This window comes from Melospiza melodia, chromosome 31, assembly GCF_035770615.1.
Source record: "Melospiza melodia melodia isolate bMelMel2 chromosome 31, bMelMel2.pri, whole genome shotgun sequence".
NCBI lineage: Eukaryota > Metazoa > Chordata > Aves > Passeriformes > Passerellidae > Melospiza > Melospiza melodia.
Window position 1 is genome coordinate 2,813,996 of NC_086224.1, and position 19,372 is coordinate 2,833,367.

Genomic DNA, 19,372 nt, shown 5'->3' on the forward strand with positions numbered 1-19,372 from the left:
GGGGTCGGGGTCGGGGTCGGGCCCGGGACACCGCCGGCTCCGCGCGGGATGCCCGGGCAGTGCCGGGAGCGGACACCGGGACCGCAACCGGACACACGCGGGGGTCACGGGGGACACACGGGGGTCACGGGGAGCGGCCCGGGGGGACGCACGGGGGTCACGGGGCTCTCCGGGGTCACGGGGCTCGCCGCACACGCACGAGCGGCCACACGCACCGGGAGAGCCCCGGGGGCACGGAAACGGCCCGAGATGGAAAGATCGGGGTCCCCCCGTGTTACACACCGGGATTGGGGTCCCCTCGTGTGTGCAGAACTGGGGACCCCCCCTTTTGTCATGGTTGGGGTCCCCCCGTGCCATTGGGGTCCCCCCGTGTCACCCTCCAGGACTGGGGTCCCCCTGTGACATCGGGGTCCCCCTGCGTGTGCAGAATTGGGGATCCCCCCCCTTTGTCATGATCGGGGTCCCCCCGTGTCACTCCCCAGGATTGGGGTCCCCCCCCCCCGTGTCACACACCGGGATTGGGGTCCCCTCGTGTGTGCAGAATTGGGGATCCCCCCCTTTTGTCATGGTTGGGGTCCCCCTGTGACTTCGGGGTCCCCTTGTGTCACCCCCCGGGATCGGGGTCCCCTTGTGTCACCCCCGTGCCATTGGGGTCCCCCCCGTGTGCCCCCCCCGGGATCGGGGTCCCCCTGCGTGTGCAGAATTGGGGACCCCCCCCCTTTTGTCATGATCGGGGTCCCCCCCGTGTCACCCCCCAGGATTGGGGTCCCCCACTCTCCCTAAACTCGGGGACCCCCTTGAGTGCCCCCCCCCCCCGTGCAGAATTGGGGGACCCTCCCCGCTTTTCCCCCCCATGGCTCTGTCACCCCCGCGACCCCCCAAAATCCCAAATAACCCAAAAAAAAAACCCCCAAAAACCCCAAATCCCCATCTCTGGGCTCTCCAGGATGGTGGGGCCGCCCCCCAAAACCTCCTTAGTGAATTGGGGGGTCCCTATATCCCCCCTAAACCCCCAACACTCTGGGGGCGGGTCCCTAAATCCACGCACAACCCCCAAAACTGTGGGGTGGGGTCCCCATGTCCCCCCCAAAACCCAAACCCCCTCACCGAACTGGGGGAGTGGTCCCCAGGTCCCTCCCAGACCCCCAAAACGGTCCCGATGTCCCCCCCAAAACCCAAAATGGTGGGGAAGGGGCTCCCTATGTGGCCCCAAAACTCGGGGGGGGGTCCCCATGTCCCCCCTGACCTCCATAACTGTGGGAGGGGGTCCCCATGTTCCCCCTGACCCCCATAACTGTGGGGGGAAGTGTCCCCATGTCCCCCCAAACCCTCAAAACTCTGGGGGGGGGGGGGATCCCCGTGTCCCATCAAACTGGGAGGGGGTCCCCGTGTCCCCTCCAAACCCCCAAAACTCAAGGGGGGGGTCCCCATGTTCCCCCTGACCCCCATAACTGTGGGGGGAAGTGTCCCCATGTCCCCCCAAACCCTCAAAACTTTGGGTGGGGGGGGTCCCCGTGTCCCATCAAACTGGGAGGGGGTCCCCATGTCCCCCCTGACCCCCATAACTGTGGGACGGGGTGTCCCCATGTCCCACCAAACCCCCAAAACTCAGGGGGGGGGGGTCCCCATGTCCCCCCACCCCCTTCCCCGCACGTGGCCCCACGTGGGTTGGGGCGTCCCCCGCGCCCCTCCCCTTTTTTTTTTACAAGAGGGCGGAGTTATGCAAATGAGAGCACCATTTTCGGGGCCGCGGGCGGGGTTATGCAAATGAGCTGTGGCTCCCTCCGGCGCGGCGGGCGGAGTTATGCAAATGAGCACCGCCCCCTTACGGTGCGGTGGGCGGGGCTATGCAAATGAGCGCCCCCTTTTTCTGTCGCTGTCGCCGCTGGCGGCGCCTCTGCCCCGGCCGAGCGGAGCGAGGAGCGCGACACGAGCGGGGACCATGAGGGGGCTCGGGGCCATCGCCGTGCTGGGGGCGCTGCTGATCCTGGCTCAGGCTCAGAGGAGTGAGTCGGGGGGTTTTGGGGTGCGGGGGGTGTCGAGAGTTCCATCCTTTGGGGTTTTGGGGTGCAGAGCCCACCCTGAAAGGGAAATCCTTCACTGAGTTGGGTTGTACCCCGATATTCCCCCTTTGGGGTGGTTTTGGGTTCGGGACAGAGGCATGAATTGGGGTTTTTTGGGGTGCAGGTGTGTCGAGAGTTCCATCCTTTGGGGTTTTGGGGTGTGGGGGGCTTCATCCTGTGGGGTTTTGGGGTGCAGAGCCCACCCTGAAAGGGAAATCCTTCACTGAGTTGGGTTGTACCCCGATATTCCCCCTTTGGGGTGGTTTTGGGTTCGGGACAGAGGCATGAATTGGGTTTTTTTGGGGTGCAGGGGGTGTCGAGAGTTCCATCCTTTGGGGTTTTGGGGTGCGGGGGGCGTCAGGGGCTTCATCCTGTGGGGTTTTGGGGTGTGGGGGGCTTCATCCTGTGGGGTTTTGGGGTGCAGAGCCCACCCTGAAAGGGAAATCCTTCACTGAGTTGGGTTGTACCCCGATATTCCCCCTTTGGGGTGGTTTTGGGTTCGGGACAGAGGCATGAATTGGGGTTTTTTGGGGTGCAGGGGGTGTCGAGAGTTCCATCCTTTGGGGTTTTGGGGTGCAGAGCCCACCCTGAAAGGGAAATCCTTCATGGAGTTGAGTTGCACCCCGATATTTCCCCTCTGGGTGTGGTTTTGAGTTAAGGTTGGTGGCATAAACGGGTTTTCTTTGGGGTGTGGAGGGCGTCATCCTGTGGGGTTTTGGGGTGCAGAGCCCACCCTTAGTGGGAAATCCTTCACGGAGTTGGGTTGTACCCCAATATTCCCCTTTGGGGTGGTTGTGGGGTCTCTGGGGGTGGTTTTGGGGTCCCTGGGGCTGGTTGTGGGTTCAGGTTAGAGGCATAAATTGGGGTTTTTTTGGGGTGCAGGGGGTGTCAAGAGTTCCATCTTTTGGTGTTTTGGGGTGCAGATCCCCTCCCTTAAAGAGCAATCCTTTATGGAGCTGGGGTGTACCCCGATAATTCCCATTTGGGTTTAGGGTTACAGGCATAAATTGGGGTTTTTTGGGGGGTGGGGGGGGCTTCATCCTGTGGGGTTTTGGGGTGCAGAGCCCACCCTGAAAGGGAAATCCTTCACTGAGTTGGGTTGTACCCCAATATTCCCCTTTGGGGTGGTTTTGGGGTCCTTAGGGGTGGTTTTGGGGTCCTTAGGGGTGGTTTTGGGGTCTCTGGGGGTGGTTGTGGGGTCTCTAGGGGTGGATTTGGGGTCTCTAGGGCTGGTTTTGGGGTCTCTAGGGGTGGATTTGGGGTCTCTAGGGCTGGTTTTGGGGTCTCTAGGGGTGGATTTGGGGTCTCTAGGGGTGGATTTGGGGTCTCTGGGGGTGGATTTGGGGTCTCTAGGGGTGGATTTGGGGTCTCTAGGGCTGGTTTTGGGGTCTCTAGGGGTGGATTTGGGGTCTCTGGGGGTGGATTTGGGGTCTCTAGGGGTGGTTTTGAGGTCTCTGGGGGTGGATTTGGGGTCTCTGGGGGTGGTTTTGGGGTCCGACACTGGGGGGTCACAGGGGACTTTGCAGCCCCCTGAACATTGGGGTGACCTGGCAGCCCCCCGACCTTAGGGGGACCCTGCAGCCCCCCAAGACTGGGGGGACAGGGGGGCCCTGCAGCCCCCCGACCCCGGGGTGTCCCCGTTCCATCCCGTCCCGTCCCCCCCGGCTCAGCTGAGCGTCACATGCAGCGGCTTTGGGGCCATGTGACGGCTTTGGCCGCGCGTGGCTCGGCCCGAGCTCCGTCACGAGGGCCCCGAGCCCCCCCCCGGGACCCCCCCGGGTCCCCCCCGGGTCCCCCCAGGGTCGGGGGGACACCCCAGGGGAGGGGGTGGCAAAGGGGAGACACTCGGGGCTTATGGGGGGGACATTGGGGACATTGAGGTCCTGAGAGTTGGGGACATGGGGGACGTTGGGGACTTGTCAAACGCCCAAGAATTGGGGACACGGGGGACCTGGCAGTGTCCTGAGAATTGGGGACATGGGGGACATTGGGGACCCCTGGGACTTGGGGACACGGGGGACCTGGCAGTGTCCTGAGAGTGGGGGACATTGGGGACATTGGGGACTTGTCAAACTCCCAATAATTGGGGACACAGGGGCACAGGGGACCTGGCAGTGTCCTGAGAGTGGGGGACATTGGGGACCTCAGTGACCCCTGGGACTTGGGGACATGGGGGGGACCTGGGAGTGTCCTGAAAGTGGGGGACAAGGGGGAACTCACAGACCCCCAAGAGTTGGGGACACAGGGGATGTGGCAGTGGGGAAATTGGGGACATGGGGTATGTGACAGTGTCCTGGGAGTGGGGGACATTGGGGACATGTCAGACCCCTGCGAGTTGGGGACATGGGGGACATGAGGGGCCTGGCAGTGTCCTGGGAGTGGGGGACATTGGGGACCTCACTGACCGCCGAGAGTTGGGGACATGGGGGGACATTTTTGGGGACCTGAGAGTGGGGAAACGGGGGACATTGGGGATGTGGCAATGTCCTGAGAGTGGAGGACATTGGGGACATTGGGGACCTCACTGACCGCCGAGAGTTGGGGACAAGGGAGACCTGGGAGCGTCCTGAGAGTGGGGACATGGGGGACATGGGGGACATGGGGGATGTGGCAATGTCCTGGGAGTGGGGGACATTGAGGACACTGGGGACATGGGGACCTCACTGACTCCTGAGAGTTGGGGACACGTGAGGACCTGGAAATGTCCTGGGAGTGGGGGGTGTGTGGGACCCAGCAGCCCCCCAAAAATGGGGGACACGGGGGGGGACATGACAAACCCCGAAAATGGGGACACAGGGGACGTGACAGCCACCGAAAATGGGGACACGGGGGGACACGACAAACCCCTGAAAATGGGGACATGGAGGGACATGTGGGACCCTTCATCCTACTGAGCATAAAGGACATGTTGGGGACATGACGTTCCCCAAAATGGGGAACACGGGGGGACACGACAAACCCCGAAAACGGGGACACGTGGGACCCTTCATCCCCCTGAGCGTAAGGGACATGCTGGGGACATGGGAGACATGACAACCCACAAAAATGGGGGACATGGGGGACACGTGGCACCCTTCGTCCTACTGAGCATAAGGGACGTGTTGGGGACGTGACAACCCACAAAAATGGGGGACACGGGGGGACACGACAGAGCCCTGAAAATGGGGACACATGGGACCCTTCATCCCCCTGAGCATAAGGGACATGCTGGGGACATTATAGCCCCCCAAAAATGGGGGACATGGGGGCGCATGTGGGACCCTTCATCCCCCTGAGCGTAAGGGACGTGTTGGGGATGTGTTGGGGACGTGACAATCCAGAAAATGGGGGACACTGGGGGGGACACGACAAAGCCCTGAAAATGGGGACATGGAGGGACACATGGGACCTGACAGCCCCCCGAAAATGGGGGGACACGGGGGGCACACGTGGGACCTCTGATCCCCCTGAGAATGGAGACACGGGGGACACGACAAGCCCCCAAAACAGGGGACATGTGGGGCATGTGGGACCCGAGAGCCCCCCGAGAGCGGCGCCGCGTGTGCCCCGCGTGGCGCTGTCGCTGAGCGGGTGTCGCCGTCGCTGTCCCCGCAGGAGCCGCCGGGCGGGGCCGCAGCCGCGGGCGGGGCCCGGCCTGGGGCGGGCAGGGGCGGCCGGGGCCCTTCGGAGCCTGGGACTCGGCGCTGTACCCGCCCTGGCAGCGCGACAGCCGCGACTGCTGGACAGGTGAGTGCCACCCCCGGGACGGCCGGGTCACCTGCCCGCGGTGACCGTGTCACCCACCCGGACCAGCCGTGTCACCCACCCGGGACAGCTGGGTCACCTGCCCGGGGTGACCGTGTCACCCACCCGGGACAGCTGGGTCACCTGCCCGGGGTGACCGTGTCACCCACCCGGACCAGCCGTGTCACCCACCCGGACCAGCCGTGTCACCCACACGGGCTGGCCGTGTCACTGACCCCCCCCCCCTCCCACCCTGATGGTGTCCCCGCACAGGTGGCGTTGTCACCTACCCGGAATGGCTGTGTCACCAGGGGGGTCTGGCTGTGTCACTGAGCCCCACCCCAAGGTGTCCCTAAGCGGGTGGTGATGCCACCTACCTGGGCTGGCTGTGTCACTGGGGGGGATCTGGCCATGTCACCCACTTGGGCTGGCTGTGTCACCCACCCGGGACAGCCATGTCACCTGCCCATAGTGGCTGTGTCACCAGGGGGGTCTGGCCGTGTTACTGACCCCCACCTCCATGGTGTCCCCAAGCAGGTGACGATGTCACCCACCCAGACCAATCATGTCACCTGTCCAGGCTGGCCATGTCGCTGAGCCTCACCCTGATGGTGTCCCCAAGCAGGTGGCCATGTCACTGGGGAGGTCTGGCCATGTCACTCACCTGGTCTGGCTGTGTCACTGACTCCCCCCCAGTGTTGTCCCCAAGCAGGTGGTGATGTCACCTACCTGGGCTGGCTGTGTCACCAGGGGGGTCCGGCTGTGTCACTGACCCCCCTCCCATTGTCCCCGCACAGGTGGCGATGTCACCTTCGACATCAGCAACGACGCGCCGACGCTGGCGGGCGCCCAGGCCACGTTCTCCATCGCGCTGCGCCTGCCGGGCACCCAGCGGGCACTGCCCGACGGCCGCGTGGTCTGGGGGCAGAACTGCACCGTCAACGGTCTGGGAGCCCCGAAACAACCCTGAAACTGCCCCAAAAACCACCCCGAAACAACCCTGAAACAACCCCAAAAACCACCCTGAAACTGCCCCAAAAACCACCCTGAAACTGCCCATAACTAACCCAAAAACCACCCTGAAACTGCCCCAAAAACCACCCCGAAACTGCCCATAACTAACCCAAAAACCACCCTGAAACAACCCTGAAACAACCCTGAAACAACCCTGAAACTGCCCCAAAAACAACCCTGAAACTGCCCATAACTAACCCTGAAACCACCCTGAAACAACCCCCAAAACCACCCTGAAACTGCCCCAAAACCACCCTGAAACTGCCCATAACTAACCCAAAACCCACCCTGAAATTATCCCAAAACCATCCTGAAACCACCTCAAACCAACCCCAAACCATCCTGAAACTACCCCAAAACTACCCCAAAAACACCCTGAAATTATCCCCAAACCGCCCTGAAACTGCCCAAAACCATCCTAAAACCAACTCAAACCGACCCCAAACCACCCTGAAACCACCCCAAAATCCCTTAAACCTCCAAAACCACCCTGGAACCACCCCAAAACAACCCTTAAATCACCTGAAACCACCCCAAACTCCCCGAAACCACCCCAAACCCCAGTGTCCCCTTTACCCCGTGTGTCCCCACAATGTCCCCGGTGTCCCCGCAGGCACGCAGGTGACACGGGGGGACCCGGTGTTCCCGGAGCAGCCGGACGCCACCGGGACCTTCCCGGATGGGACCCCCCTGCCCCGGGGCCGGCGCGGGAAGTTCGTCTACGTCTGGTGGACCTGGGGTGAGTGAGGTGGCACCGCTGTCACCGAGGTGCCACCGCTGTCCCCGGGGTGGCACCGAACCCCTCTGGTGGCACCGCTGTCCCCAGGGTGGCACCAGATCCTTCTGGTGGCACCGAACCCCTCTGGTGGCACCGCTGTCCCCAGGGTGGCACCAAGCCCGCTGAGGTGGCACCGAGCCCACCCTGGGGGCGCTGACAATGCCGTGGTGGCACTGAGCCCGCCGTGGTGACACTGACATCGTGTGGTGGTGGCACTGAGCCTGCCATGGTGGCGCTGGCGCCGCTGTGGTGGCACCAAGCTCATGTCACGACGCCGACTTTGCCGTGGTGGCGCTGAGCCCACCATGGTGGCACTGTCCCCATTGTGGCGATGCTGTTCCTGCTGTGATGGCACTGTCCTGATGGTGGCACTGTCCTCACGGTGGTGGCACTGTCCCCATTGTGGTGACACTGTTCCTGCTGTGATGGCGCTGTCCTGATGGTGGCACTGTCCCCACGGTGGTGGCACTGTCCCCACTGTCCCCGGGGCGGTACTGGCAGGTGCTGGACGGGCCGGTGTCCCCGCTATGGTGGCACTGTCCCCACGGTGGTGGCACTGTCCCCACTGTCCCCGTTGTCCCCATTGTCCCCAGGGCGGTACTGGCAGGTGCTGGACGGGCCGGTGTCCCCGCTATGGTGGCACTGTCCCCACGGTGGTGGCACTGTGCCCACTGTCCCCAGGGCAGTACTGGCAGGTGCTGGACGGGCCGGTGTCCCCATGGTGGTGGCATTGTCCCCATGGTGGTGGCGCTGTCCCCACTGTCCCCGTTGTCCCCAGGGCGGTACTGGCAGGTGCTGGACGGGCCGGTGTCACAGCTCACCGTGGAGGTGGCACTGTCCTGATGGTGGCACTGTCCCCACTGTCCCCGTTGTCCCCAGGGCGGTACTGGCAGGTGCTGGACGGGCCGGTGTCACAGCTCACCGTGGACACCCAGGGGGTGCCACTCGGCTCCTACACCATGGAGGTCACCGTGTACCACGCCCGGGGACGGCAGAAATTCGTCCCCATCGGCCACGGCAGCAGCCAGTTCAGTGTCACCGGTGGGTGACAGCGGGGGGACACCGGGGGGGTGACAACGGGATGGGTGACATAGGGGGCACAGGGTGGGGGATTTGGAATGGGAAATGGGGGGGATTTGGGGTGGGAGTGGTGGGTGAGGGGGTGCGGGTGACATTGGGCGTGGGTGACACTGGGTGCAGGTGACATTGGGTGTGGGTGGCAGTGGGTGTGGGTGGCACTGGGTGTGGGTGGCACTGGGTGCAGGTGACATTGGGTGCAGGTGACATTGGGTATGGGTGACAGTGGGTGCGGGTGACATTGGGTGTGGGTGGCGCTGGGTTTCAGGACTGTGACACTGGGCTTTGGGGCTGTAGGTGACACTGGGCACAGGTGGCACTGGCTGTAGGTGACAGTGCAAGTGACACTGGGTGCTGAGGCTGGAGGTGACACTGGGTGCTGAGGCTGGAGGTGACACTGGGTGCAGGTGACACTGGATGCTTGAGCTATAGGTGACACTAGATGTGGGTGACACTGGGCGCAGAGGCTGCAGGTGACACCAGGTGCAGGTGACACTGACTATATGTGACACTGGCTGTAGATGACAGTGCAGGTGACACTGGGTGCAGGTGACACTGGCTGTAGGTGACACTGGCTGTAGGTGACAGTGCAGATGATGCTGGGTGTGGGTGACACCAAGTGCAGGTGACACTGGGTGCAGGTGACACTGGCTATAGGTGACACTGGCTGTAGATGACAGTGCAGGTGACACTGGCCGTAGGTGACACCGTGCACAGGTGACACCACACGCCACCGCTCCATCTCCCAGCCACTCCCCTGCCCATCCCCACGCTGTCCCCACACCCTCGCTGTGTCCCTGCACTGTCCCCAACTGTCCCCCTACCCTCACCGTGTCCCCGCACTGTCCCCGCGCTGTCCCCACGCCTTCACCTTGTCCCCCCGCTAGCCCTGCACTGTCCCCTAATTCTCACCTTGTCCCCGCATTGTCCCCTCGCTGTCCCCACCCTCACGCTGTCCGTGCTCTGTCCCTCCACTGTCCACAACTGTCCCCATACTCTCACTGTGTCCCCTTGCTGTCCCCTCCACTGTCCCCAACTGTCCCCATACCCTCACCATGTCCACAACTGCCCTCTCACCCTCACTGTGTCCCCACACTGTCCCCTTGCTGTCCCCACACCTTCACCATGTCTCCAACTGTCCCCATACCCTCACTGTGTCCCCACGCTGTCCCTGCACTGTCCCCTCACCCTCACTGTGTCCCTGGGCTGTCCCCAACTGTCCCCATACCTTCACCATGTCCCCTTGCTGTCCCCAGCTGTCCTCTCACCCTCACGCTGTCCCCGCTCTGTCCCCCCCACACGCTGTCCCCTCGCTGTCCCCGCACTGTCCCCCCACCCTCACTGTGTCCCTGGGCTGTCCCCAACTGTCCCCATACCCTCACCGTGTCCCCTTGCTGTCCCCCACCCTCACCGTGTCCCTACTCTGTCACCTCGCTGTCCCCAGCCGTCCTCTCACCCTCACCGTGTCCCCACGCTGTCCCCACGCCGTCCCCTCGCTGTCCCCTCGCTGTCCCCACGCTGTCCCCTCACTGTCCCCTCACTGTCCCCACGCCGTCCCCTCACTGTCCCCTCGCTGTCCCCACGCTGTCGCCCCCCTCACGCTGTCCCCTCGCTGTCCCCTCGCTGTCCCCACGCTGTCCCCACGCCGTCCCCTCACTGTCCCCTCGCTGTCCCCACGCTGTCCCCCCCCTCACGCCGTCCCCCCGCTGTCCCCACGCTGTCCCCTCGCTGTCCCCCCGCTGTCCCCTCGCTGTCCCCACGCTGTCGCCCCCCTCACGCTGTCCCCCCGCTGTCCCCCCGCTGTCCCCTCGCTGTCCCCACGCTGTCGCCCCCCTCACGCCGTCCCCCCGCTGTCCCCAGACCAGGTGCCGCTCTCGGTGGCGGTGTCGCAGCTCCCGGGCGCGGTGGCGGTGCCCGGTGGCGGTGCCTTCGTGCGGAACCGCGCGGTGGCGTTCGCGGTGCGGCTGCACGACCCGAGCCGGTACCTGCGGGACGCCGACGTGTCCTTCTCGTGGGACTTCGGCGACCAGAGCGGGACCCTCATCACCCGCAGCGCCACCGTCACGCACACCTACCGCGACACCGGCACCTTCTCGGCGCGCCTGGTGCTGCAGGCCGCCATCCCGCTCCGCCCCTGCGGGCCCAGCACGGCCCCCGCGGCCACCACCGGGGCTGCCACCGAGCCCGCGGCCACCACTGAGGGTGGCACCGAGCCCGCGGCCACCACGGCCGCGCCCGCCGCGGGGGGACAGAGCACGGGTGAGGGCAATGGCGGGCGGGCTGGGCTCGGTGTCACCGTGGGGCGGGGGGACAGGTCGGGGTTGTCACGGGCTCGGTGCCACCGGCGCTGGTGTCGCCAAAGCCCCCGGAGCCATCCCAGTCCTACAGTGTGTGACACCGGTGTGCCCCCGCCCCAGACTGAGTGTCCCCAATGTCCCCCCACCCCAGACTGAGTGTCCCCAATGTCCCCCCAGCCCACACTGAGTGTCCCCAATGTCCCCCTGCCCCAGACTGTGTGTCCCCAATGTCCCCCCAGCCGTACTGAGTGTCCCCAATGTCCCCCTGCCCCAGACTGTGTGTCCCCAATGTCCCCCCAGCCGTACTGAGTGTCCCCAATGTCCCCCTGCCCCAGACTGTGTGTCCCCAATGTCCCCCCAGCCGTACTGAGTGTCCCCAATGTCCCCCCACCCCGTACTGAGTGTCCCCAATGTCCCCCCAGCCCAGACTGAGTGTCCCCAATGTCCTCCACCCCAGACTGAGTGTCCCCAATGCCCCCTGCCCCAGACTGAGTGTCCCCAATGTCCCTCCACCCCAGACCGAGTGTCCCCAATGTCCCCCCACCCCAGACTGAGTGTCCCCAATGTCCCCCCAGCCCCTCAGCGCCACCCCATGGCAGAACGTGTGTCACCAGTGTCCCCTCACCCCATAATTTGTGTCCCCAATGTCCCCCCACACCAGACTGAGTGTCCCCAATGTCCCTTCACCCTCCAATGTCCCCCCCCACCCCATAATTTGTGTCCCCAATGTCCCCCCACACCAGACTGAGTGTCCCCAATGTCCCTTCACCCTCCAATGTCCCCCCCACCCGATAATTTGTGTCCCCCTGCCCCACAGAGCCCCCACACCGCCCCAACCCACCGTGTGTCCCCCCGGTGTCACCTAAGGGGACACGGAGCACCCCGGACACTGCAACTGGGGGGTCCCAGGGGGTCCCAAACCAAGAGGTGACCCCAGCCCAGAATCGAGCGGTACCGGGGGGGGGGGGGGTCCCATGCCAGAGGTGACCCCAGCCTGGACTCTGGGGGGATCCTGGGTGACCCCAACCCAGAATCGGGGGGTCCCAAACCAGAGGTGACCCCAGCCTGGACTCTGAGGGGGTCCCCGGGTGACCCCAGCCCAGATTTGGGACTCCCCAGGTGACCCCAACCCGGATTTTGGGACTCCCCGGGTGACCCCAGCCCGGATTTGGGGCTCCCCAGGTGACCCCAGCCCGGATTTTGGGGCTCCCCAGGTGACCCCAGCCCGGATTTGGGGGTCCCCGGGTGACCCCAGCCCGGATTTGGGGGGTCCCCGGGTGACCCCAGCCCGGATTTGGGGATCCCGGGGTGACCCCAGCCCGGATTTTGGGGCTCCCCAGGTGACCCCAGCCCGGATTTGGGGGGTCCCCGGGTGACCCCAGCCCGGATTTGGGGGGTCCCCGGGTGACCCCAGCCCCTTTTCCCCCGCAGCCTCCGGGGAGCCGGCGGAGCCCACGGGGGGCTCGGCAGCGGAACCGTCGGACCCGGCTGTCACCGATCCCGCTGTCCCCGTTGTCACCGAGCCCGCTGTCACCGAGCCCGCTGTCCCCGTTGTCACCGAGCCCTCCGTCCCCTCCGCCACCGACCCCGCCGCCACCGAGCTCTCGGTCCCCGCTGTCACCGCCAGCGCCGCTCCCGTCGCCTCCTCCGCGTCCCCCACTGCCGCCACCGCGCCCGGGGCCACCGCTGTCCCCTCTGTCCCCTCTGTCCCCTCGGTGGAAGCGACGGCGGCTGCAGGTGGGTGCTGGCCCTGCCCGGGGGTGGGGACACATCGGGGATTGTCCCCAAGGGCAGGGATGTCCCCAAGGGCCGGGGGCGGGGACACGTCGGGAATTGTCCCCAAGGGTTCCGCTGTCCCCCAGCGTTTCCCGTGTGTCCCTGCAGGTGCGGCGACAGCTGGAGGCGCGGGTGACGTCACAGCTGCTGCCACAGCTGGATCGGCCACAGCTGGATCGGCCACATCTGGATCGGCCCCCGATGCCACCGCCGCGGCCACGCTCGCTGTCACCGCAGATGCCACCGCGGGAGCCGCCGCTGTGTCCCTGGCGGCTGCCACGTCTGGAGCCACATCTGGAGCCACATCTGGCGCCACATCTGGCGCCACGCCTGGCACCACAGCCCAGCCCCTGGCACTGGTGAAGCGCCAGGCGCCGGTTGGGGACGTGCCCTGTGTCCTGTACCGCTACGGCACCTTCGCCACCCAGCTGGACATCGTCCGTGAGTCTGGGGTCCCTGGGGGTCTTGGGGGGTTCTGGGGGGGTCCCCACCCCGCTGACCCCCCCTGTGACCCCCCCAGAGGGCATCGAGAGCGTGGCCATCGTGCAGGTGGTGCCCGAGGGCGGCGGGGGCAGCAGCGTGGAGCTGACGGTGACGTGCGAGGGAGGGTGAGTGGGGACACAGGGGACGGCGCCCAAAACGCTCCCCAAAACCCACCCCCCAAAGCCTCAGAATGGTCCCAAATCCCCGCAAAAATGACCCCAAATCCCCCCAAAACGGTCCCAAAAATGACCCCAAATCCCCCCCCCAAAACTGCCCCCAAACCTGCAAAAACGGTCCCAAAAATGACCCCAAATCTCCCCAAAACTGCCCCCAAAAACTGTCCCAAAAGTGACCCCAAAACGGACCCGAAACCACCAGAAATGGCCCGAAAACGGCCCCAAATCCCCCCCAAAAACTGCCCCCAAAGCCCAAGAAATGGTCCCAAAACTGCCCCCAATGGTCCCAAAAATGACCCCAAACCCACAACAACGGCCCCAAACCCCCCCAAGTCCTCAAAACCGATCCCAAATCCCCCCAAAAACTGCCCCAAAACCCCTACAAACGGTCCCAGAAATGACCCCAAATCCCCAAAATGACCCCAAATCCCCCAAAACGGACCTGAAACCACCAGAAATGGCCTGAAAATAGCCTCAAATCCCCAAAATTATTCCAAATCCCCCCAAAAACTGCCCCGAAACCCCCCAAAACTGCCCCTGAACTCCCCAAAACGGTCCCAAAGATGACCCCAAATCCCCGAAAATGGCCCCAAATCCCCCAAGACGGACCTGAAACCACCAGAAATGGCCTGAAAATGGCCTCAAATCCCCAAAATTATTCCAAATCCCCCCCAAAACCTGCCCCCAAAAACGGTCCCAAAAACGACCCCAAATCCCCCGAAAACGGCCCCAAATCCCCCGAAATGGCCCCAAATCCCCCGAAACGGCCCCAAATCCCCCGAAAACGACCCCAAATCCCCCCAATCGGCCCTCAGGGTGCCGTCGGAGGTGTGCACGGTGGTGGCGGACGCCGAGTGCCGCGCGGCTGAGGCCGAGTCGTGCTCGAAATTATCCCAAACCTCCAAAATTATCCCGAAATGGCCCCCAAAACGGCCCCAAATCCCCAATAACGACCCTAAAACCCCTCAAAACAGCTACAAATGCCCCAAATGATCCCATATCCCTCTCAAAACGGTCTGAAAATCCCATAAATCGCCCCCAAAACTGCCCCCAAAAACGGTCCCAGAAATGGCCCCAAATCCCCCAAAATGGCCCCAAATCCCCCAAAATGACCCCAAATCCCCCAAAACGGACCCGACACCACCAGAAATGGCCTGAAAATGGCCTCCAATCCCCAAAATTATTCCAAATCCCCCCAAAAACTGCCCCGAAACCCCCCAAAACTGCCCCTGAACTCCCCAAAACGGTCCCAAAGATGACCCCAAATCCCCGAAAATGGCCCCAAATCCCCAAGACGGACCTGAAACCACCAGAAATGGCCTGAAAATGGCCTCAAATCCCCAAAATTATTCCAAATCCCCCCCAAAACCTGCCCCCAAAAACGGTCCCAAAAATGACCCCAAATCCCCCCAAAATGGCCCCAAATCCCCCGGAAACGACCCCAAATCCCCCGAAAACGACCCCAAATCCCCCCAATCGGCCCTCAGGGTGCCGTCGGAGGTGTGCACGGTGGTGGCGGACGCCGAGTGCCGCGCGGCTGAGGCCGAGTCGTGCTCGAAATTATCCCAAACCTCCAAAATTATCCCGAAATGGCCCCCAAAACGGCCCCAAATCCCCAATAACGACCCTAAAACCCCTCAAAACAGCTACAAATGCCCCAAATGATCCCATATCCCCCTCAAAACGGTCTGAAAATCCCATAAATCGCCCCCAAAACTGCCCCCAAAAACGGTCCCAGAAATGGCCCCAAATCCCCCAAAATGGCCCCAAATCCCCCAAAATGACCCCAAATGCCCCAAAACGGACCTGAAACCACCAGAAATGGCCTGAAAATAGCCTCAAATCCCCCAAATTATTCCAAATCCCCCCAAAAACTGCCCCGAAACACCCCAAAACTGCCCCTGAACTCCCCAAAACGGTCCCAAAGATGGCCCCAAATCCCCGAAAATGGCCCCAAATCCCCCAAGACGGACCTGAAACCACCAGAAATGGCCTGAAAATGGCCTCAAATCCCCAAAATTATTCCAAATCCCCCCAAAAACTGCCCCGAAACACCCCAAAACTGCCCCTGAACTCCCAAAACGGTCCCAAAGATGACCCCAAATCCCCGAAAATGGCCCCAAATCCCCCAAAACGGACCTGAAACCACCAGAAATGGCCTGAAAATGGCCTCAAATCCCCAAAATTATTCCAAATCCCCCCAAAAAACGGTCCCAAAAATGACCCCAAATCCCCCCAAAACGGCCCCAAATCCCCCGAAAACGACCCGAAATCCCCCAAAAACGGCCCTCAGGGTGCCGTCGGAGGTGTGCACGGTGGTGGCGGACGCCGAGTGCCGCGCGGCCGAGGCCGAGTCGTGCTCGCCGGTGTCGCCGTCGCCGCCGGGCTGCGAGCTCGTGCTGCGCCAGGACTTCAACCGCAGCGGCCTCTTCTGCCTCAACGTGTCCCTGGCCAACGGCAACGGGCTGGCCGTGGCCTCCACCCGCGTGGCCGTGGGAGGTGCGACGCCGCCGCGGGGGTCCCCGATGTCCCCAAGGTCCCCCGGGTGTCCCTTGATGGGTGGTTCCTGGTCCCAGTACGTGGCACAGGGTCCTGGGATGTCCCCAAGGTCCCCCGGGTGTCCCCTGAATGGGATTGGGTGGTTCCTGGTCCGGGGACGTGACAGGGACAGGGGGAAAAGGGTCCCCAAGGTCCCCTGGGTGGGGCTGGGGTGTTCCTGGTCCTGGGAGGTGGCACTGGGTCCTGGGATGTCCCCAGTGTCCCCTGGGTGGGGCTGGGTGGTTCCTGTCCTCGGAGGAGGTGGCACCTGGCCGTGGCCACCACCCGCGTGGCCGTGGGCGGTGCGACACCACCACAGGGTCCCCCAATGTCCCCAAGGTCCCCTGGGTGTCCCCTGAATGGGATTGGGTGGTTCCTGGTCCGGGGACATGACAGGGACAGGGGGAAAAGGGTCCCCAAGGTCCCCTGGGTGTCCCCTGGGTGGGGCTGGGTGGTTTTTGCACCAGGGAGTGATGGGGACAGGTCCTGGGGGTGTCCCCAATGTCCCTTGGAAGGGGCAGAGCTGTCCCTGGCCGTGGCCTCCACCCGCGTGGCCGTGGGAGGTGCGACGCCACCGCGGGGTCCCCCCCGATGTCCCCAAGGTCCCCTGGGTGTCCCCTGGGTGGGGCTGGGGTGTTTCTGTCCTGTCAGAGGTGGCATTGGGGCTTGGGGATGTCCCCAATGTCCCCTGGGTGGGGCTGGGTGTTTCTGTTCTGTCAGAGGTGGCACTGGGTCCTGGGATGTCCCCAAGGTCCCCTGGGTGTCCCCTAGGTGGGGTTGGGCAGTTCCTGGTCCTGGGAGGTGACACTGGGTCCTGGGATGTCCCCAATGTCCCCTGGGTGGGGCTGGGTGGTTCCTGTCCTCTGAGGAGGTGGCACTGGGTCCTGGGATGTCCCCAATGTCCCCTGGGTGGGGCTGGGTGGTTTCTGTCCCCAGAGGAGGTGGCACCTGGCCGTGGCCTCCACCCGCGTGGCCGTGGGAGGTGTGACGCCGCCGCGGGGTCCCCGATGTCCCCAAGGTCCCCCGGGTGTCCCCTGGGTGGGGCTGGGTTGTCCATGGCCCAGAGGAGGTGACAGGGACATCGGGACAGGGTCCCTGAGGGTTCCTGGGATGGGCTGGGCTGTCCCTGCTCTGGGAGGTGACAGGGACACAGGGACAGGTGCCGGGGATGTCCCCAAGGTCCCCTGGTGGCACCGGGCTGTCCCTGCCCTGGGAGGTGACAGGGACACAGGGACACAGGGACAGGCCCCGGGGATGTCCCCAAGGTCCCCTGGTGGCACCGGGCTGTCCCTGTCCCCAGGAGCCAGCCCGGCCAGCGGTCACACCACGCTGTTCGTGGCACTCGTGCTGGTGGCGGCCGCCCTGGGCACGGCCGCGTGCACCTACAGGTGAGGGGACAGCGGGGACAATGGGGGGACATCAGGGACACTGGGGACATTGGGGACAGTGGGGGCATCGGGGGACACTGGGGGGATTGGGAACAGTGGAGCATTGGGGGCATTGGGGGCAGTGGGGACATCGGGGGGATTGGGGACATTGGGGGGATTGGGGACATCGGGGGGATTGGGGACATTGGGGACAGCGGGGACATCGGGGGATTGGGGACATCGGGAACACATGGGAGGGGAGCAGGGTGAGAGGACATTGGGGACATGGGGGAGCTGGGGACATTGGGGACAGTGGAGACATTGGGGACATTGTGGGGTGGAGGTGACACCGTGGGGTTGGGGACACTCTCTGTGGGTTGAGGACATTGAGGACACTCCCTATGAGGATGGGACACTCAGTGGGGTTGGGACACTTTTTATGGGGTTATTATGGGGTTGGGGACATTGGGGACACTCTTAATGGGGTGGAGGTGACACTGTGGGGTTGGGGACACTCCTTATGGGGTTGGGGACATTGGGGACACTCTTTATGGGTTGGGGACACGCTTTATGGGGTTGGGGACACTTTTTATGGGGTTGTTATGGGGTTGGGGACATTCCCTATGGGGTGGAGGTGACTCTGTGGGTTGAGGACACCGGGGACACTTCCAGCGGGGCTGGGGACACTCTCTGTGGGGTTGGGGACACTTTTGATGGCTTTATGGGTTGTTACGGGGTTGGGGACATAGGGGACACTCCCAATGGGGTTGGGGACATCGGGGACACCCCTTGGCGAGGCGATGACACCGTGGGGTTGGGGACACTGGAGCTGGGGACACTCTCTATGGGGTTGGGGACACTCTGTGGGGTTGGGGACACTCTTTTTGGGGTTATTATGGGGTTGGGGACATCGGGGACACTCCCTATGGGTGGAGGTGACACTGTGGGGTTGGGGACACTCTCTGTGGGGTTGGGGACATTGAGGACACTCCCTATGAGGATGGGGACACTCTGTGGGGTTGGGGACACTCTTTCTGGGGTTATTATGGGGTTGGGGACATCGGGGACACTCTTTATGGGGTGGAGGTGACACCGTGGGGTTGGGGACACTCTCTGTGGGGTTGGGGACACTCTCTCTGGGGTTGGGGACACTTTTTATGCCTTCATGGTGTTGTTACGGGCTTGGGGACATCGGGGACACTTCCAATGGGGGGTTGGGGACATCGGGGACACCCCGACGAGGCGGTGACCCCGTGTCCCCCCCCCATCGCCCCCCAGACGTGCCAAGTCGCCGTCGCTGTCGCCGGTGTCCCCTGCCGTGTCCCGCTCGCGGCCGTGGCTGTCCCCGAATGTCCCCGCGGTTCGGCGGCTGCTGCAGCGCGCCCTGGGGGCGGCCCCGAGCGGCGAGAGCAGCCCCCTGCTCCGGGCCCGCTCGGTCTAGGGACCCCCGCCCCAAAAACCTCACCCCGAACAATCCCCCCCGGAGCTGGGGACAGCGCTGGGGACAGACGTGGTGGCCTTGGTGGCACCGGGATTAAAGCTGCGATGCGCCCCAAGCTTTGGCTCTGTGTGATTTTTAGAGGGTCTGGGGGGGGTTCGAGGGGTCCCGGAGGGGTTTTGGGGGGTTCTGGGGGGGGATCCAGGAGGGTTTTGAGGTGATTTTGGGGGGGTTCTGGGGAATTTGGGGGGGATCCGGGGGGTTTTGAGGTGATTTTGGGGGGATTCTGGGATCCGGGGTGTTTTGGGCCAGTTTTGGGGATGTCCGAGGTGATCTGGGGGGGATTTTGGGGGGGTTCTGAGGGGACCCGCGGAGGTTTTGGAGGGGTCTCGGGTGGATTTTGGGGGAGTTGGGTGGATTTTTGGGGGGTCCTGGAGGGGCTATGGGGGGATTCTGGGGGTTTTGGGGGGGTTTTGAGGGTTCTGGGTTGTCCTGAGTGGATTTTGGGGGGGTCTTGAGGGGTCCCAAGAGGAAATTTTGGGGGATCCCGGGGGGTTTTAGGGCGTCCTGAGGGGGAGTTGAGACATCTTGGCGTGTCCCAGCAGAAATTTGGGGTGTCTGAGGAGTTTTGGGATGGATTTT

At 63.8% G+C, this 19,372-nt stretch overlaps 1 protein-coding gene across 1 annotated transcript; it reads left to right on the forward strand.

The window, feature by feature from the left end:
- Positions 1-1,942: 1,942 nt before the first annotated feature.
- On the forward strand, positions 1,943-18,778 carry LOC134431257 (melanocyte protein PMEL-like). Its single transcript, XM_063179240.1, has 12 exons — positions 1,943-2,006; positions 5,658-5,789; positions 6,584-6,730; positions 7,414-7,539; positions 8,458-8,619; positions 10,516-10,899; positions 12,375-12,640; positions 12,797-13,169; positions 13,249-13,336; positions 15,681-15,886; positions 17,226-17,313; positions 18,571-18,778. Exons 1-12 carry the CDS (start codon positions 1,943-1,945, stop codon positions 18,731-18,733), a joined length of 2,199 nt encoding a protein of 732 aa, XP_063035310.1. The 3' UTR covers positions 18,734-18,778.
- Positions 18,779-19,372: the final 594 nt, after the last annotated feature.

Excerpts from the sequence above, each read along its gene's own strand:
- LOC134431257 (XM_063179240.1), top strand. The coding sequence starts at position 1,943 with ATGAGGGGGCTCGGGGCCATCGCCGTGCTGGGGGCGCTGCTGATCCTG. Across the intron at positions 5,790-6,583 it reads CAGCCGCGACTGCTGGACAG|GTGGCGATGTCACCTTCGAC; the intron begins GTGAGTGCCACC and ends GTCCCCGCACAG. Across the intron at positions 13,170-13,248 it reads CACCCAGCTGGACATCGTCC|AGGGCATCGAGAGCGTGGCC; the intron begins GTGAGTCTGGGG and ends TGACCCCCCCAG.